The sequence below is a fragment of the Geotrypetes seraphini genome, chromosome 18 (assembly GCF_902459505.1).
Source record: "Geotrypetes seraphini chromosome 18, aGeoSer1.1, whole genome shotgun sequence".
In the NCBI taxonomy this organism is placed as follows: domain Eukaryota; kingdom Metazoa; phylum Chordata; class Amphibia; order Gymnophiona; family Dermophiidae; genus Geotrypetes; species Geotrypetes seraphini.
The window spans coordinates 10,926,160-10,946,898 of record NC_047101.1 but is presented as its reverse complement, the minus strand read 5'-3'; the positions used below and the strand labels follow the sequence as shown (position 1 = coordinate 10,946,898).

The 20,739-nt window shown below is 41.6% G+C and overlaps 1 protein-coding gene across 1 annotated transcript in view; it reads right to left on the bottom strand.

The window, feature by feature from the left end:
- Window positions 1-20,739, bottom strand: part of SEC24A (SEC24 homolog A, COPII coat complex component) — a 70,896-nt gene that overhangs the window by 23,338 nt on the left and 26,819 nt on the right. The window contains exons 4-12 of the mRNA XM_033927287.1: window positions 16,234-16,311; window positions 14,331-14,473; window positions 13,143-13,327; window positions 10,340-10,442; window positions 9,195-9,321; window positions 8,683-8,792; window positions 7,832-7,944; window positions 3,696-3,814; window positions 358-413 (exon numbers count right to left, since the gene is read on the bottom strand). Of these exons, the coding sequence (XP_033783178.1) occupies window positions 358-413; window positions 3,696-3,814; window positions 7,832-7,944; window positions 8,683-8,792; window positions 9,195-9,321; window positions 10,340-10,442; window positions 13,143-13,327; window positions 14,331-14,473; window positions 16,234-16,311 (1,034 nt within the window). The remainder of the gene's footprint in view (window positions 1-357; window positions 414-3,695; window positions 3,815-7,831; window positions 7,945-8,682; window positions 8,793-9,194; window positions 9,322-10,339; window positions 10,443-13,142; window positions 13,328-14,330; window positions 14,474-16,233; window positions 16,312-20,739) is intronic.

The window sequence follows — 20,739 nt, the reverse complement described above, 5'->3', positions numbered from 1 at the left end:
GGGGGTTGTTGGTTTTTTTTAAACCTATGAAGTTTCAATAAATCAGCTCAGCTTAATTTATTGGCTAAGTTTTCTGAGGTCTTTTTCCTCCCATATAAAATATAGGGTCCCTTTTACAAAACCGTGGTAGCAATTCTCCCGAGGCAGCACCAAAGCCCATAGGAATTGGATTGGCTTCAGTGAATTTGCCATAGGAGAATCACTTCCATGGCATTGTATTAAGGACCTATAAAGAGATAATTTTGGTGCCTTTATAATTAAGCATGTGGTTCCAGTATTTTCCAATATATTCATATCTAACCTCTTGAACACTGGGGAATAAACTTTGCATTTTATTGGACTGAAGCAAGATCTTACCTCTTTGCTTTCATTTAGGTTTACTAATAGATTTTCGGGCATGGGTATAAACACATCTGTAGAATAAAAAAAATGAAAAGTTACTTCAATGAAAAGGCCTGGGAAATTGTGCTAACCACCCCCCCTTTTACTAAGCCACAGTAGAGGTTTCTACAGCAGCCTAGAGCACTAAATGCGCAGACGCTGCTCCAACGCTAATAGAATTCCTATGAGCATCAGAGCAGCATTGGAGCTAGAGAATGGCATGGGGACACATTTTTCCCTGTCCCTGCCCCATCCCTGTATGCTCCGTCCTCACCTGCACAAGCCTCAAACACCTTAAAATCATAAGTAGCAACATTCTAGAGCTCAGACTGTGATGTCATGCCTCATTCCACCAATGCCTAAGCTCCGTCCTCACCTGCACAAGCCTCAAACACTTTAAAATCGTAAGTGTTCGAGGCTTGTGCAGTTAAGGCAGAGCTTACAGGAATGGGGCAGGGACAGCGACAGAGGAAAAAAAACTCACGGGGATGGGATAGGGAAATTGAGCTCCTGCGGGGACATGGATAAAATTGTCCCCGTGTCATTCTCTAATTGGAGCATTTAGTGCCCTGGGCCATGGTAGAAACCTCTACCGCAGGGGGGAGGGGGCATATGCCCTATAAACTTTCAAATTGTGATAATTTTAAAGGAAGTAGACTGAAATAGCTGAAATGAAAATCCAACCTGTGCCCCAAAATAAGTTATAAAGTAGTGAACCTGATTGCACAAACCAGCATTGGTGAGTCAATTTTAATCCTTTGATGCAAAAAATAAAAAAAAAGGGTGTCAAAAAAGCTGAACTTGGTTAAATTAAAAAGGCACCTCTTCCACATGCCCAAAATCTTGTAATTTATGTGTTCGCAAAAGTACATCACTGATTTCTGGGAGATGAAAAGGAAAAGGGAAAGAAATATACTAGCTACAAGCTCTTATTTTTGTTGATAATTACTTCATGTTAAAATTACAATGGAAAGAAACTACAAAAAAAATAGCAAAGGAAAAAAAAAGCCCATCACTGCCAATGTGCCACAACCACCCATTCAAGGATTTGCCAAGAAAGCCTGGGAGAAAAGATGAGCTTTTAGAAGGGATCAGAACTTCAATAAGAAAGTTCAGTACGTAGTTCTAAAGGGAGTGACAACAGAGAAAAAAAGCATAACTTTTTTACTTTTCATTATAAGACATAGCATAATATATTTATTTGTAGCTAGTATTTCTTTCCCTTTTCCTTCATATCTCTGGAAAAGAGGAGGCTCAGGGGGGATATGATAGAGACCTTCAAAATACTTAGGGGCATAGAGAGGATGGACAGGGACAGGTTCTTCAGACTAAAAGGGACGACAGGTACGAGGGGGCACTCAGAGAAACTGAAGGGGGATAGGTTCAAATCAAATGCAAGGAAGTTTTTATTCACCCAAAGGGTCGTGGACACATGGAATGCGCTCCCGGAGGAAGTGATCCGGCAGAGTACAGTGCAGGGATTCAAACAGGGATTGGACGGATTCCTGAGGGACAAGGGGATCGTGGGGTACTGAGGGAGGTGCTGGGGTGTTGCATAAGTATAGACAGCTAACCAGGTCGTGCAGGTGCAAGGCCAGAGGGTTAGGACTTTGATGGGAAGATAGGACTTCGATGAGAAACCTAGGGGGCAAGGGGGCCCTTTCTGGTGATTCAGGCAGGTTGGGCCGCCGCGGGGGCGGACTGCTGGGCAGGATGGACCTGTGGTCTGACCCGGCAGAGGCACTGCTTATGTTCTTATGTTACCCCTTTGCCAGCATAAGATAAGAAGGTATGGAGAAGAAATGGACACCAACCAAGTCTTTGGATCACTAATTTGCACTGAACCACAACATCATCCATAGCCCCACTATAGTTAAAATGGTCTGGGCAACTCTTCCGGTTTAAACCGAGCTAAAATGATTTTCAAACTCCAGTTTCTCATAAATGATGGACAAGTACAAGGTTTTACAGTGAGCACCATGCATCTGGGCTCATGGCCTAGGTCAGGGATGTCCAACCTTTTGGCTTTCCTGGGATGCATTGGCCGAAAAAAATGTTTCTGGGGCCGCGCAAACACTGCAGCAAGACAGAGGAGGGAGCCGGCAAGACGGTAAACACCCAGGGACAGCAGAGGAAAACACTGCATCGCCCTCGACTGGGGCCGCACAAAATACTTCATGGGGCCGCAGGATGGCCACCCCTGGCCTAGGTGGACTCCACATAGGGTAATCACTGTTCTGTATCTCGGGGTCACATCATTTTATTTGACTGCTATTTGGGGATCATAGCCACAACAAGGTTGCAAAGCACTGGTGTAAAACAAGAAATGATGCTGAATTGGAAGTGATGTCACCCAGTTCCTAACACATCTTTACCTAACTCTGATATGTTAATAGTCATTTTATTACTTTACAAACAGATGCTGAGCCAGCTTTGTGGCTCATTTGTAATGCTATGTAAAGGAAGATCCCTAGTCTCCAGGTTTGTGTTTTGGTTTCTTGGAACCTGGATGATCCTGGACAGGCAGCACTGACAGCAACTAGAGGGGGGGGGGAGATGGAGGATAGGAGGAGAGGGAAAGAATCATTGTCATCATTCAGGGCAAAACCTGGTGGCTGGTTTAGAGCCTCACAATACAGATTTCCACTCCGACTTATGGATCCAGCCTCAAAAACACTGATCCGCATTGACCAGACTAGGAATATGGAGACATCTGTGAATGAAGGTTCCAAACACCAGTATTGCCTGAGCTGGAAAAGAGCATGAATACAGGGAACCCAATAGGCCAAAAAAAGAAGCAGCAGATGTTTACGGTGCCGACTAAAAGCTGGGGAAAGAAATGGGGATGGGAGGATGAGTTTTGGTCAAGATATAAAAATGTATCTCCTTGGAATGGAGAAGAATAAAAGTGGAAGGCAAAGCAGTCCATCTTGCATGAAGTGGTCGTAAAGCTGAGTCATGCTTCCAAAAAGGAAATGACCCAACACAGAGTGAAAGGGCTTTGGCATACTCTCAGATTTAACTGGGGGGAAGGTGGTAGGAAGTCTTTGAAACACTTCTAAGCTAATGTCCAAAACAAGATAAGTAATAACATGAGGTGGTTGATGTGTACAAGCTGGTACCTGGACTCCTAATATAGTTAGTGGAGGTAAGGGCAGGGACCAGATAGACCAAATGATCCTATCTGCTGTCGTCTACTATAGTTTTGTGCAAATCGAGGTAGCGTGATCAACATTTTATTTGTTAGGAGTAGTGCAAGAGTTGCGTTTCACAGAATGAAAACCATGAATATTGACATTAGGCTACATACATACCTTCAATATCTGAAACTATCAACATCTGAGGCTGAGACAGGCCTTCCTGAAGACTGTAGAAATGGATTGTGCTGTCATATGTGATAAAACCTATCTTTGTTCTAGTGTTGCCAGGAAGTCTGAAAACAACCAACATGTTAATCTTAATTAGCATCCAGTTTATAATATACATTTTGTTTCTTTCCTCTTTAATATATTCACAAACAACACTTATCATTAGGTTTTCACAAGCCAGTTTGTAAATATGCTCATTGAGATTCACTTTGTAGCCAGTGATCCAGTGTCATTTGGGGGAACAGGAGGGGGAAAGCTTCAAACACCACACAGGAATCTGCTGCTACACCACTTCAAGTCAGCAGATTCCTAAACAAAGAGGTAAAAATACCCTTTTTCCGAAGTCTCTCTGTCAGCTGCTCACAGAGGAAACCAGGATGAAAGGCACTGGAGTGGCTAGATACATACATCTGGTACAGCTACATGAATGATAAGCAATAGGAGGAGCAGCAGCAGCCGAGCCAGGGCTGCCTCACATGATATGTGTCAGTAGCTCATGTGAATAAAGTTTTACATTGATCATAGATAGGGTTACCAGATTTTTCCACAAAGAAACCTGGACACATGGCCCCTCCCTGTTCCGCCCCCGTTCTGCGTCTGGAGGGCCTCTGAGCATGCGTGGATGCATGTGACATCGTCCGCTCATGCTCATAGGCCCTCCAGACGCGGCTGGGAGGTCGGGGCTTTCCAAAATCTGGACCAACTACTGGGTTTTGGAAAGTCCATCCAGGCACCCAGACGTCCTAAAAAGAGGACGCGTCCAGGTTTTCCCGGACATCTGGTAACCCTAGTCATAGAAGTCCAGAAAAAGTGCTGAAGTTGGAGAAATCAGATAAGGCAGGCTGAGTAGAACAAGAGCATCTCTGATGACTTCTGATTCGGCATAAACTAAAATATTAAGACAAAGTCTAACCAGGATCTCTCTTGCTTATGAAAGAACATAAGAACATAAGCATTGCCTCTGCCGGGTCAGACCAGGGGTCCATCGCGCCCGGCAGTCCGCTCCCGCGGCGGCCCTCCTGGTCCATGACCTGTAAGTGTTCCCTACCTTACCTAAAGTGTCCATACCCTATTCACTCAATGTCCTGTAAGGTAAACCTCTATCTGTACCCTGTTATCCCCTTCGCTTCCAGGAAGTCATCCATTCCCTTTTTGAACCCCAGAATTGTACTCTGTCTTATCATCTCTCCGGGAAGCGCGTTCCAGGTGTCTACCACCCGCTGAGTGAAGAAGAACTTCCTTGCATTCGTTATGAATCTGTCTCCTCTCAGTTTTTCTGAATGACCTCTTGTTTTAGTTGTCCCTGCTAGTCTAAAGAATCTGCCCCTCTCCACCTTCTCTATGCCTTTCATGATTTTATAAGTCTCTATCATGTCCCCTCTCAGTCTCCGCTTCTCCAGGGTAAAGAGCCCCAGCCTGTCTAACCATTTGGCATATGAAAGGTTCTCCATACCCTTTATCATCCTCGTTGCTCTCCTCTGGACCCTCTTGAGTATTGCCATGTCCTTCTTGAGATATGGCGACCAGTATTGGACGCAGTACTCCAGATGTGGGCGCACCATCGCTCGATACAGTGGCAGGATAACTTCCTTCGTTCTGGTAGTGATACCTTTTTTGATAATGCCCAACATTCTGCTCGCTTTTTTTGAGGCCGCTGCACATTGCGCCGCCAGCTTCATTGTGTTATCCACAAATACCCCCAGATCTTTTTCTTGTCTGCCTTCCCCGAGTACCCTCCCTCCCATCGTATAGCTGTACATGGAGTTCCCCTTCCCTATGTGCAAGACCGTACATTTCTCCACATTGAAGCTCATCTGCCATTTTTTTGCCCACTCACTCAGTTTGTTCAGGTCGCTCTGCAGTTCTTTGCATTCCTCCACAGTTCCGACAGTTTGATTGCTCTGCAGTGGTGTACTGTGAGCTTCCAGTGCTCCCCAACACATATCACATCAAAGACCCCACTTTTTGACTTTCAGGCTCTTTCTCCTGTGCCCCCACTCAGTAGACTAATACAATTTAAATTCAAAATGTACAAAGTGACCAGCCTAATGGAAGGAAATTTTTTAAAATAAAGTAAAATTCTATACGCTCTCATAGCACACCTGGAATCTCTTCGGGGTACACCACTGTGCCGTGGCACATAGTTTGAGAGACACTGCTTAAGACGATAGCTTTTGTGATATTATAGAACATGCTTCTCTCATATAAAATTCTCCAGTGCAGTATTATGGGCAGTTACTCTGTCTGCTAAACTTTACAGTAAGTTATTTCAAGTGATCTATAGGCTCTGTTTCAGACCGTTGAAATTGCTATGTGGAAGCGTTTAGAGATCTTTTAATAGCTTTCCCTGTTCAGCAAGAATTATTTTTAAATGTTCAGGCAGCTTCTTAGAAAAGCCCATGGTTGTTGAAAGTCAACAGAGCAATCACTGTGGAAATGCCTTTGCCAGAATAAGTGAAGGCCTATGAGTTAACTGTTTGGTCCTTATTCACATTTTTAGAAAGAAAAAAGCAATCAACTGGAAGTGTGCCCAAACTTTTGAAAATAAGTAAACATGACATATAGAATCTGTTAAAAATCAGCAAACAATAGCTATCTATGCATTAAAATTGGTAGAAATATGTCATGTTTAAAATCGGATTGTCTCCCTAGTTCTGTAACACTGGCTTCTGGATCCTCCTTACAAATCGAGTTTTCTGCCAAGATCCTAGGAGTCCTTTTTGGCTCCTCACTCTCTTTCAAGGATCAAATTAACTCTGTGATTAAGAAATGCTTTTTCAATTTGCGCATGTTGAGGAAGGTTAGACATCTTTTTCATCAACACCATTTTTCCATTCTAGTTCAGTCAATCATTTTATCTCATGTTGATTATTGCAATGTCATTTATCTTAGTATTACAAAAATCTATCTTTCCAGACTACAGTTGGTCCAGAATACTGCTGCTAGATTGATTTTCGGGAAGCATAAGTTCGACCATGTGACACCATTGCTTCATAGTCTTCATTGGCTCCCTGTGTAATTTCAGAGTCCAGTTCAAATGTGCCTGTGTCATCTTTAAAATTCTTCATGGTATTTTCACTCCCCTAGTTCCTTTATCTTGGAATCTTTATAGATTATTTTTTTGCAAGGGGTGACCAATAATTCAAACTATTCTGTCCTTCTAGCAAAGGTTTCAAAGGAGTCAAGATCTTTGGTTAATCTGTGACCTTCAAGTTCCCTTAACTTTGGAACAAACTTCTACTCTTTCTAAGAAGCTCTGTCTCTCTTCCCTTTTTTCGTAAGTCTTTGAAAACTATCCTGCTCACTAAGCATTTTGGTAACTAATTCTCTTTTATTTCTTATTGCCTAAACTAACTATTGTAAACCGAGACGAGCTTTCCTCGATTGAAGTCTCGGTATACAAAGCCAAGCATTAGATAAGATTAGAATACCAAATAAAATTTTAAAAAACAACAATATTCCATTTTCAAATATCAAGTTCAAAGTACCTGTGTGTAATATGTGAGATGGTATATCAAATGCATTTTCTTATCTGGATATCTTAAATTTTAAAGTTTTTAATGTCAAGGGTAGTAAACCCAGTGGTGGTGCTGTTGATACCACTGCCCCCTCCCCCATCAAATCCTTGCTGAGGTTGTGGCTGCAGTGCCCACTGTCCTCTTTGCGTACTCATGGAAGACAGGCAGAGGTATGTTCCTCGAATGTTAGCCTATTAAAGTGTTTGGAAGAGGAAGATGATGATGACCCCCCTCCCACACTGGCTCCAAAGGGAGTGAAGTTAGCTGTGAGTTGTTTTCCCTCTTGCTCTACCTGCTGGCAGGGGAAAATAGCCCACTTGTCTAGCATAGAGGTAAATGAAATACAGTTTAACTCAGGGGTTCACTGAATCATACATTTTGACCCTGGATTTATAAGCTTTTGCACACAACTACAGATACATTACAGCAAAAACCAGAGCTGGTTTACACCAAACAGACAGACTAGTTAATCACAATGAAAGACAACACATAACATATGTCCCTGTGGGCCATTCTTAGCATTCAGAACAAAGGAGCATGGTTCAAAAAGAAATCCAAACTTACAAGTCAAGATTGTCTAGTAAGATCTTGCAAACTGTATTCAAGTAGCCAGTCTCTACTGCATTATGGGAAACATCAAACATGAAGAGGTATACAGGAGGCTGAGGTGGACGTAGCTAGAGGAGTAGAAAAAAAATTGATTCCTTTGTTACCTTAAATTTATTGACCAATGTTAGATTTAAAAAAAACCAAAACAAAATTGAATAAAGAATTTGGAAGAAAAAAACAAAACAAAACAACTTTTTATGGCATATATAACAGATTTATACTGTAAATTTAAATAGAGAGGTCTTGATCTTCTTGCCTCAACAATAGCAAGACAATGAAATAGTTATATTCCACTACAGACAAATTCTATATGAAGAATTCAGTTTAAGTTCACGTTACTTATATATTTTAAACTAATATTTAGCTCACCCCCTTTCAGTAGCTCAAGGCCAGATACATTCAAGTACTTCAGAAAGTTTACAAATCTGTCTGTATCTGAAGCAGTGGAGGGTTAAATGACTTACCCAAGATCACAAAGATCATCAATGGAATTTGACCCCTGGCTCCCCTGGTTCTCAATTCATTACTTTAATCATGAAGACTTTAGTGATAAATTACTCTGTAAAATTTGTTTCTTTAGGCCTTCTGAGTCTTTGAAACAGTACAATTGGGAAAAATAAAAAAACAGCTGCACTCCCAATGTCTAAGTAGACCCATTGGTGCTTTGCTTTTATCTGCATACACCGTCTGTCCTCTCCACCTATGCGACAACCACATACATAGATATTCTAAAAGCTTTTGCACATCTTACGAATTGAAGACAACTAAGGTATCTTGATTATGTTCATATGAAAAAGAAATCTCACCATATACTCTGAAGGAGCCATAAACTCAATAGTAGCATTCTGAACTTCAGGTCGTTTGTGGGGCTCTCCATAGACTCTGGTGACAGGATTATACATAAATTCTTCAGGGACTATTTAAAAAAAAAAGTAAGGTTTATTGAGCAATCAAGTAGCTATGATCGGCACAAGTTACAGAGGTATTAAGATATAGGACAAATGGTTTAAAACCCACTAGCAAAAGCATAAAGGGGTCAGTTTCCCAGCCAACTTATACTCCATCCCCAAACCACCTATGATAACCACAGCGATGTGCATTTGTTAGTGTCTCCTAAATTGATTTAGCTCATGTTAAGTCAATTAGTGTAAATTACAAAGTTTTAACATGCTTTTGTTATTAAAACAAATGTGTGAGATGCACCAAAAAATTCAAAAAATCATGACAAAAGTCCAAAATGAACTGGAAATTTTTGCCCTGTGCACATCCTTAAAATAAAAAAATGCTTGCAACACCTTGAAATGCATTGAAAACCTACCATCATTGACTCTGTAACACAAGTTACACTTCCACCGCCTTTGATCTAGAAAGCTGACAAAAGGATTAATGTATGTTCTGCAGGAACGACATCTCACAATCGTGCTGGACGTGACCACAGGCAATTGCTGGAAACAAGAATTTCAGATTTTAAGAAAACATGAAAACCATGTTTATCTAGCTATAAAAGTCTGCATTCGGGGGTGGGGGAACAGGGATTTGGAAGTCTGTGAGGTCTACCAAATAAAATCTGACCCTCAAATGTTTGGCACTCCCTACTGGCTGATTTATTTAGACAGTGCCAAGGCCTGCATAGAGTTAAAGAATCACAAGCACAAACAGTTACCCCCCAAACAAATGCTTTCTTCTAGTTTAAGCCCATACACAAAAACATGTGGACTATATGCTGAAAGGGCAGTCAAGCAATTATTTTTATAAATAAAGTTGACTCTACACCAGTGTTTCCTAATCAGTATGTTATACCATGTCATGAAATTCTTCTTTGAGCTACAGCAGCTGTCAAGAAGAAAATATGGGTCTGACTCTAGCTCAAAGAAGTTACATTTTTGTCATCCAGGACTAAGTTTCATTTTAAATCTCCCTTCCCTCCCGCATACACTGACCTCCAGACTTTCCTCCAGTCAATAGGGGGAGTTAGCGAGTATTGCTACTGTTACCTCCTCTACCACCAGGTTGCTTGGGCAGCCAGGGCTGCACAGGACTTTGTAGTCTAGCAATATCTGCCAGCCTTGACAGCAAAAGGAAGCTGCTCAGAAATATCTATTGTTATAGATATTAGGAGGGTGGAGGGAGAGAAGGAAATTATGTCAGGGGATGGTGGGCCATGTTGAAATGAACTCAATGTTAGGTGTGCAATGGCACAGAGGTTGGTAACCATTCCTCTATGCCAATGAATGGGAGATCTGGCTGAGCCAAGTAGAAAGGCTCAACTCCAGCTTAGGTATTTATTAAATAATTTTATCTAAAACGGTATAGTCCATCATTCTTGGTCCTTACGAGACCATCCTCCACTCACAGCATTTTCTGACTACAAATTAAAAACAAAATATTAAAACCTTCTCCTACTTCCCCCCAAACATGTCTCATATTATGTAATTACTTGAAATATTTTATATTATATCATACCGACAAATCTTTGAAAGGATGCAGGAGGAGCCCCAAAGGAAGTTTGGCTTTGTTCAATAAGGCTTGTGTCTGGGGGATATTTGTCAAGGTACACCGGAATAACCTTAAAAAGACAGTGGGAAGAAAGAGTTAAAAGGTAGGTCCATGTACTGACACTATTCATGTATTTCATTTTTACCATCATGACCAAAACTCTCCTTTATTGCATGGCTTGTTCTACAGCTACCCCGGTTCCTTTCCTACTCACATATCTATCCTAGCCTAAATCATTGTGTCTATTTCAAAAAGAAATATCCTACAGAACACAAGTCTCTGGATTCATCCGCTGTTGATGACAAGGAATTTGCAAATAATAGGTGTACCTTGGATTTGTAAAGGTTTAAAAATAGGTAAAAGGTACGTTTTGCCCCTGAGCTAACTCTTGCTGGGTAAAACACAGCCATGTTGGGCACACTTTTTAATGTATGAATAAAGTCTCCAGCTTCTTTCATCACCATGTATGCTCCAAAATCCACATTCCTTTTGGAATCTGCAGTCTGTTTGCCACCTCACTTACTTGTCTCTTATTTAGCCAATAAGCTCCTAAGAAACTTGCTTTTCCCCACATGACCCCACAAGAGAGGAAAACATACAGAGCATGGACTTCATTCCAACCTACGTGTGTGTGTATACGGGGGTAAATGTCTGCATGTTTTCATGTGTGTTTGTGTAGTCATCTGTGCAGATTTTGTGTGTCTCTGATAAAGAAAGAATTGGTGACTAATGCTTCAGAATATCAAATTTTATGAAAGGATATATAGCAAACATTCCTAGAAGGCTGATACACTATGACCACCCCTTAATTACCCCCTCTAATAACACTGATCTTCAGACCCTCAGAAATGCCACCAGACACTCAAATATGTTTCATATTCACAGAACTGGTTTCCCACGCCACAGCCACTGAATTTAAAATTGACTCCCAGTTCTGTTTAAGGGATCGTAGCCCTGATGAAACCCCTCTAGGGTGAAACATGTCGGTAATGTATCCCTTAGAATGGACCACTTAAGCTAAGTATCAGCGTCATACAATTGAAACAAATTAAAGATTCAAAAGACTCATTACATTCAAATTTCAAATTTAAATATTTATTATAAGTGACCCGGTGAGGATTCAATGTATAAATCCAACCACTAGGAAACATATTTGAGTGTCTGGTGGCATTTCTGAGGGTCTGAAGATCAGTGTTATTAGAGGGGGTAATTAAGGGGTGGTCATAGTGTACCAGCCTTCTAGGAATGTCTGATAAAGAAAGGACATAAGGGGGCAGTTTTGAAAAGTGCAATTCCTTAATCACTAATTTACAGTGAATCATTGTACATATAGTTCAGTTGTTGAATTGCTTCTCCTATTGAAATGTGCTGAGGCTTTCTTTTGGGAGGGGGCTTAATTTCTCTTCTGCCCATCACCACATGCAGAAACTTTAATTCTACAGCACAAGATTCCCCCCCCTCCCCCAACTCACCTCCTCCCTTCCTGTGAATACAGCTGCCTTCCAAAGGTCTGCTCTCACCATCTTGCCACTGACTGGATCCTACCTATAGTCTCTGTTGCTAGTTACACTGGAAGCTGGCATGGCAAACTCACTCACAGGGGAGGTGGGGGAAGAGAATTAAAAAACTGCAGATTGATTTAAACTCAGAAAAACGTCCTGACATTAGCCATCCTTCTACCTTCTAGACCAGGGATCTCAAAGTCCCTCCCTTGAGGGCCACAATCCAGTCGGGTTTTCAGGATTTCCCCAATGAATATGCATTGAAAGCAGTGCATGCACATAGATCTCGTGCATATTCATTGGGGAAATCCTGAAAACCCGACCGGATTGCGGCCTTCAAGGAGGAACTTTGAGACCCCTGTTCTAGACATAATGCAAAATCTATCGAATCCTGGAAAAAAGCCAGTTGGCAATGCTGATCTCTTGAGTTTTGAGCACATCTCACAGCTCCCTAGGCCCAAAGTGTATGCCCAATTGTCAATGCCTTAATTCAACCCTGCCTGTGGCAACAAATATTAGTTGGTAGTACACACAGCCACCAACAAACAGAAGCACAGAAACATGATGGCAGATAAAGGCCAAATAAAATCTAGTCTGCCCATCCGCAGCATCCACTCTCTCCTCTTTTCCCTATTGGCTAAGGCTCTTTACATATGCATTATGAGGTCATAGAACTTTATGGGTTTAGGCTCAGGCTCTTAATACTTTCATTGTGAGATCATAGAGCTTTATGGTTACACAAACATAGAAACATAATGGCAGATAAAGGCCAAATGGCCCATCTAGTCTGCCCATCCGCAGTAACCATTAGCTCTTTCTCTCTCTGTTTGATTCAGTCATTACGTTTCAGAGTACAATTACAACAATATAAATTAAATATGGATCAGAATAAATAAAATCTACAGCCTGTAATGGGATAATTATCATTTACAATCTGGGGTGTGTGTGTATATATGTGCTCACATGCATGCATCTGTACACTAAGAATGTATTGTGTCGAGAGGAGAGGATAATTTGGGGGGTTTTAGGGATAGTTTTTAAGAGATGGAGCTGTTGGTGGGCTAAGCAGAAAGAAAAAAAAGAGAGAGAGCTGTAATCATTCTAGAAACTCCTTCCTGAGTAGGGTTCATCAAGCATCAGAGCAACTGAGTAACTACTTATTTTAAATAACCAGCAACTTTTACACGCCAAACTTATAGAAAAGTTATATTTATTTTTAAAACACATTGTTTTGCATCCACTGAATAATATTTTAAAATACATCATACTCTGGGCTGCAGTTCAGCTTCTGGATGTCTTCATGCAGGTTGGGAACAGGAGTTTTTAATGGGGCTGGAGGAAGCACATTTCTGTCCTGAAGAAGGTTTATTTGCCGCAATCCTTCATGCTGCTGGTTCTGGTGAAGACTTAATCCCCCCATAGGTGAAGTCAACTGAGTGCCACCCAAGGAAGGCTGTGGAAAAAGTGGAAAATGTCTTATGTAGCAGAATCAAGCAATAGCATACTCTGCTTCTCTTACTACTTCAGAAAAACTCATGTGCATAGACGGAAGCCCCAAGTAAACTCATGTTTTAATTTCGAAGAGAACAAGAGGGCACTCGCTAAAGTTGGAAGGGAAAAGATTCCGTACAAACGTAAGGAAATTCTTCTGCTACAAATCGGTAAATGGCTTTTCGCCATGATACATCATTCCCCACTTTAACCTTTACTGCACCAACAAGAAATCCCGCAGAACTCAGCTGTTCGCCTTCCCTTCGCTAAAGCTTTGCCATGTAAAAAGATTCCTAGATAAAACCCTCGCCTTCCAAGCAGCCAAGCTGAACCCATGGCTAGCCCAAATGATAATCGAGGCCCCCACCTACCTCGGCTTCAGAAAATTACTCAAAACTTACCTATTCAGCAAACAAGACCCTTAACCGACCCTTCTGATAATCTCCGAGCCCCTCGCTCGGCTCACTTCCTCCTTCATGATAGCCTCTATCTTCCCCTTCTTCTACCCTCCTCCTTCTTCATCTGCCAAGTTTGGCTAAATTTGTTGTAAATCCGATAAATTTGTTGTAAATCTGCATGTCAATGTGGATCCTAATCTAATTGATGTAAACTGCCTAGAACTCGCTGGGTATGGCAGTATATAAGAATAAAATTATTATTATTCTTCACCCAGAGAGTGGTAGAAATCTGGACTGCTCTTCCGGAGGCTGTTCTAGGGGAAAACACCCTCCAGGGATTCAAGACAAAGTTGGACAAGTTCCTGCTGAGCTAGAATGTACGCAGGTAAGGCTAGTCTCAGTTAGGGCACTGGTCTTTGGCCTAAGAGCCGCCGCGTGAGCGAACTGCTGGGCACGATGGACTACTGGTCTGACCCAGCAGCGGAAAAATCTTATGTTATCAGAAAGAGGTTTATCAATATGGCATACAAAGAGAGACTAACCAAAAAAAATGAATGAAAATTTTACCTGGGGGTAGGACTGGGGTGGAAACTGTGTTCCTGTTGCTCCGCTCTGGTAGCCTGGAGGTAATGAGGGGTAGGAATAACCAACATTCCTACCCATTTTAGGATTCTGGGGATGAGGTGGGGCGGGATGTGATGCAAACAAACCTAGCACGCATTAGAGAAAAATAATTATTTTTACAATACTAAAGCAAGTGCATTTCCTTTGAAAACTGTTTGCTGAATTCAATGTAAACATCCCACCTATCTAGTCTGCCTTATTTTAGTTGCTGTGGGCTAGATTTTGGAACCACTCCTGTTCTTGAAGCAAGCAGAAAGCTTGGATTTCTGACAAAATTTAGGTCAAAGTTTTGAAAACAGCAATTGGATTTATAATTTGAAGCAAGTCTGAAAGCCACAAACATGTGAAGCCTAAAAAGCAACTTATTGCAGAAAACCCACAACCAGAAGAAGGAAAATGTCAGGCAAAGGTGGTCCTACAGGGAGCTTTCCCACCTCCTGATGACATCTATACAAATGCATCAATTCAACTAGTAAAAAATAAATGAAGAGTCTATGAACCCTTTGAAAATCATAAAAGGAACTCCTCTTCTTAAAAGAAACAGGAAAAGCCCAGCTGAAGATAAACATGACTGTATTAGGTTTTAATATACTCCCTCAGATTCGTGGTATATGGATTTCACAGGATTTTTAAAATCTTAAGTCCTTTAGGAATAATATCTTGTTGATTGCATTTAGATAAGGTGATTCTTTGCAGTATCTGAACAAGTTTCTTTAAGAGGTTCAGGAATTTCCACTTCATATGGCCTCTGATCTTCAAAAAGTTCACACCTCAATAAACTGATCTACAGTACTCCCCCGAAATTCATGGTTTTTCGCCTGTCAAAAGGCAGGGGAGGCAGGAGAAGGCAGCTGGAGAGGCAGGAGAGGGGCAGCTAGAGCGCCAGCGGGCGAAGAAAATCACTTGCGGTCTGCTCTGACGTAGTAAAGTCGGGCTACACCAATCAGGAGCTGCTTTGACATACAGCTTCTGATTGGTGTAGCCCGACTAGGCACAGCTTAATTGGTTAACAAGCCATTAACATGCAATAAGTGGACACCAACAATTACTGACATTAATTAGCACCAATTAGGAGTTGCACGTGCATCTACCTGCATACTATTCTATAACAATGGGTGCCCAAATCCCATAGCGCACAACCCAAAAAAGGGGCATGAGCAGATCAGGGCCAATCTGAAAATTTGGATGCAGTGTTATAGAATATGGAAGTTGTGCACCCAATTTGAGTGCCAGGATTCACACCTGGTTTCAAGCATAAGTCTTCACACTCCTTGGGTCTTGGCCAGGTACTAGGGACCTGGATTGGCCACCGGGAAAACAGGCTACTGGGCTTGATGGATGGACCATTGGTCTTACCCAGTAAGGCTATTCTTATGTTCGTATTCTTAAAGCTAGGAGCAGGAATTGGCGCTATATGGAAGCGTCCTGTTGAATGCAGACTTTTTCCCACACCAATTTTTAATTATCATTTGCTGAATCTGGCCCCACTGTGTGCATGTGTTCCAGGGAACCTAGGTTACGTAGAGCAGGGGTAGAGTTTCAGTGTACCATACTCCATATTATATACCAGGAGTTGTACAGATAATCCACATTTCATTCAGATATGGAATTAGACAAAACATTAAATGAGGTTTTGAATAACATTTTCCTCCAGGAATTAACACTTGATTTGCAAAGTTTGGCTCATTTAGCATAAAATATTCTCTTAAAACCATAAAGGTTGCTAAGCATCATTTCAAAATGAATATATGCCTTGCAGCATGGGCACAGCCACAAACTAAAGTAAACAAGGTATGGAAAGAAAATAATTATAAACTATAAGCAGGATGGTAACAGAATATCTTACCCATATATCCTCCTCCTTCTATTGCATCATAGCTGTTCTGTACAGAGGATCCATCGCTGGGCGAGGCAGAGGCATCCCCTATAAAACCAAGTCTGCATTGAGAAATCTTAGGAAGAAATGGGCTGATCTCCTGGATACATCTCAGGGTTGAACTATTGTGAAAGCTAGATTTTTTTTGGGAACTCCTAATTAAGATGAAGGGTAACTGCCATCAAATAGTACCAAAACCTTGCATTCACTGCATCCCTCTTTCAATCCTCTTCCTGTTGCCATAAGAGCCTCGAGGATCTCTTGAGACTTCCTCAACTTGTGTCTCCCTGGGCAATATGCATGCAACACACAACCCAGCTTCTGCAAGGTTCTTAATTTACCCTCATACAAAACAAACAGAAAATAGGGGAATAGCAAGCGTTGAATAAATCCAGTCTCGGTGTTACCCCACTTCCCAACAGAAATAAAGGAAAAGATGGCTAAATAAACTGCGCTGACTATGTATTAAAACACACAACCCTATTCTGTGTATTAATGGAAGGAAGAGGGCTAGCCAAGTCCTTCTCCCTATTCATATCATTTTGCTTTTAATCTACTGTAGAAAAGGTCTCTGAAAGAGAAGTTTAATTCCAGAGGGAGATGTGGACAATAAACGTCCCAGTTATTCCATGCCTGAATTTTTCAGCTTCCATCAAACTGAATAATGCCCTGCACAATAAAACTACTTTAATGCAGCAAACCGGCTGTATTCCCCTGCATAAGATTATGGGGCCTTTAAAAGCAAATGAGGCAGTTAATATACAAATTAGCACACATTAACTGCTACCACACCAGCGCAGTAAGTGATTTTGCATTATTTTGACAGTTAGCATGTGCTAATTAGCGCTTTCAGAGCATTGTGACTAGGAGGAGCAGGGTGAGTAAATTGCAGGTAGCTCACTGGCACTTGCACAGTTAATGCAGGTCTACTTGGCACTTTCTAACTAGGAAGCACTAAACTGTACCCAAAGTGCTGTGTACAAATGGATATTTTAATGCAGGAACAGCAAAAGGACATGCTGAGTACACACCCAATAGCTGCCGTGTTACGTTTGTGCCTACTGCACGTTACAACTTTGCATTAAAGAGCAGTAGGGACCAAAGTTTTGAATAAAGACTTTATTGGTTGAAAAGACATCTCCCTTGCCTTTCGTTAGATGGACTAAAAGCAAGGACAAGATGGCAGCTAGCTGAGAGGCAGAATGAGGACTGGAGGAGTGGGAGAAAGGGAGGGACAGAGCATTTTAGTTGCCTACCCAGTGCTCTGAGTTCAAAGAGCAGCTGGCTACCTCATTGCTGATGAGGAAATTTCCCTTGTCCCACTACTTGGGTAGGCACATACTTTGTCTGGCAATGGTCCTGGCTTTCATACTGAAGATTTTTTTTCTTGTGCCAAAGAGGCCTCTGAAAAATAGTCAGTATCGCTGCTTTAACACCTGCGTTTTTCTCTGCCTGAAAGCTGTATCCTTTCTGAAGAACCACTGCCATCTTGTGGCAGAAGATCAAGAACTGAAAATCTAGGCATCTCTTACAGTTATTAGCGGGATGAATAAGGTGGCTAATATAAATTAAAACTATATTCACGGTCTCTCTTTTGGTCTGGAAATTAATTAAAACACAGAACCCGTCAGCATGACAAATTTTAGCACTGTAAACCACTCTGGCATTTCAGTTTGAGCGGTATATCAAGTATTAAAATCAAACCAAATTAAGGGGGGGGTAATCCAAAGTTTTTTTTCCTCCCAAATGTAATTTTTTTTCTAAAATGAGTGATGGTAGGAGCTTTTGTTTTTTTGCTTCTGATGTTTTTCTCCATAAAGCTTTTTTACATAAACTTTTGCAGTTTTCCTGTTTAGATTGTAAGCTCTTTCGAGCAGGGACTGTCTTTGTGACTCTGTACAGCGCTGCGTACGTCTGGTAGCACTATAGAAATAATTAATAGAAGTAACAGTAGTGTGAAGAGTTTCAGTCTTTGGGAAGCAGAGCTGAGCTTGTGATGTCATAATGCCTCATTCCACCAATAAGAGCCAACCTCATCAGTGATGTCACAATGGCTTGATTGTCCTGGACTCCCCTCTGCCCTCCAACCCAGCCAGCAGATTAACCGTTCCCCTTAACTGTATCCATGACATCCCGCTTCAGTCTTTGGGAAGCTGGGCTAAGACTGTGATGTCATAATGCCTCATGCCACCAATAAGAGCCAACCTCATCAGTGATGTCACAATGGCTTGATTGTCCTGGACTCCCCTCTGCCCTCCAATCCAGCCAGCAGATTAACCGTTCCCCTTAACTGTATCCATGACATCCTGTTTGTCTGTCTTGCCTATTTAGATTGTAAGCTCTTTCGAGCAGGGACTGTTTTCTTACTCTTTGTGACTCTGTGCAGCGCTGGCGTCTGGTAGCGCTTTAGAAATAATTAACAGTAGTAGTAATTGTCTTTCAGCTTGGAGGATGTACGGATCTATTTTACTCTACCTCCTCCTACTGCTAAGGAAGGGATAACACCCATTGGTTCAGAACAGTAGGGCTAACAATAAGAAATAAGCCCCATGGTAAGCCTTTTACAAATAGTTATCGGCTTGTAGGGGATTTGAGGTCTATTTTCTCCTTAGCTGTGGGAATTTGTTGTTGATGTGAAACCTTTCAAGATTAGCTTTACTTCAGCAATGGGTTTTTTTTCTAGAGTGGGTAATAGTTTGCTGCCTTCATTGTGGATAGTGTCTTTAAGGGAACAGAAATTTGCTGATGACATATCCACGATGAGAAAGCCAACCTCCTAGTTTGTTCCAGTTATGAAGAAATTCAACAAGTTAAAAGGAGGTTTAGTAGTTTTAAAGTCAACGTGGCTAAATATGTAAGTACACCCCCCCTTCCATATTTACAGGTTTAGGATTCATGAATTTGATTATTAGCGAGTTTCTAAACCACCCCACCACCCTCCCGCCACACCTTACTTATAAAACCTGGTGATCTAATGATGAAGTGGGGCAGGAACAATCTTCCTATTCTCCTGCCCATGCAGAGCCGCAATCAAAAATGGCTGCCATGAATTCCCATGGTCTCGTGAGAATACAGCGAGAACTCGCGACAGCCATTTTTGTTCGCGGCTTTGCATGGGGCAGGAGTATAGGAAGATTGTTCCTGCCCCACTTCATTGATAGACCACCAGGTTTTAAAAGTAAAGCGTGGAGAGGTCCAGGAGGTGGGAAGGAGGCAAGGGTGGTTCAGAGTCAGTCCTAAAGTTATTTGCAAATAAGGAGGAGGGAGTGTATGTCCTTACATCTCAATAAATTACAGTGATGTTCCTGTACACTGCCTTGTTAGTTCCACTAATAGGCAGAATAACATATTTTATTAAATAAATCTCTTCCCAACAAAGTAATAACGGATGCCAGCTATAGATACTTTTTCCATCCTCTTCTAGCTTTAAATACTTGGGAGTAAAGCTTGTGGCAGACCTTAAGATTATATCAGTACAATTGTCAGCCCTTTTTTAATATTAAAGATACAGATCTGGACAGAAGGACAACGTTACATCATTCATGGATGAAAGAGAATTTGTGCCAAGATCATGGTTCTGCTGTATTTTCTTCATTTGTACAAAACTCTTCCAATATTGGTGTCTAAGAAGGATCTGGATTTACAACAAAGCAGGTTCTTCCCCTATATTTGGAGAAGGATGCCTCTCGGATGTTATATTTACACAATGGATGTTACATAATGGATATTATATTTACACAATGCATTTCCTTAATTTTAAAACATATTTCCAAGCTGCCTTTTGGAGCCCTGGCTGAATAGAGAGGTGCCCAAGCTGTGGATGTTAATTTGCTCTACAGCAGTGATTATCTTGACTTGAAAAGATTTTTTCCTGAATATTTCCCTTCCAAGCAAGATGACTGCTGTACAATGGGACATCTGGAAAAGCTCAAAGCCACCTGGGCTCTATTTGAGTTATGGATCAAGGACCACCTTGAGTTTAAAAAAACGCAACCTTTTATTATGTGATTAGATGGCGGAGAGGCCTAGCGGTTAGAACCCCTGCCTCAGCACCTTGAGGATATGGGTTTAAATCGCTTGCCGCTCCTTGTGACTCTAGGCAGGTCACTTAATCCCCCCTTGCCCCAGGTACCATAGCTGGAATGCGAGCCCGCCAGGACAGATAGGGAGAAATACTTCAGGCTCCTTTTACGAAGGTGCGCTAGCGTTTTTAGTGCGTGCACAAGATTAGCGCACGCTAGCCGAAAAACTACTGCCAGCTTACAAGGAGGCGGTAGCGGCTAGCATGCGCATTTTAACGTGTGCTATTCCGCGCGTTAAGGCCCTAACGCACCTTTGTAAAAGGAGCCATTAGAGTATCTGAATGTAAACTGCTTTGAACAGAAGCAGTAATCAATCAATCAATATATGCGATATTTGATGTTGTACTGCTTCAGGTTAACAGATAGCTTGCTTCCATAAAGTAAGAGCTCTTTT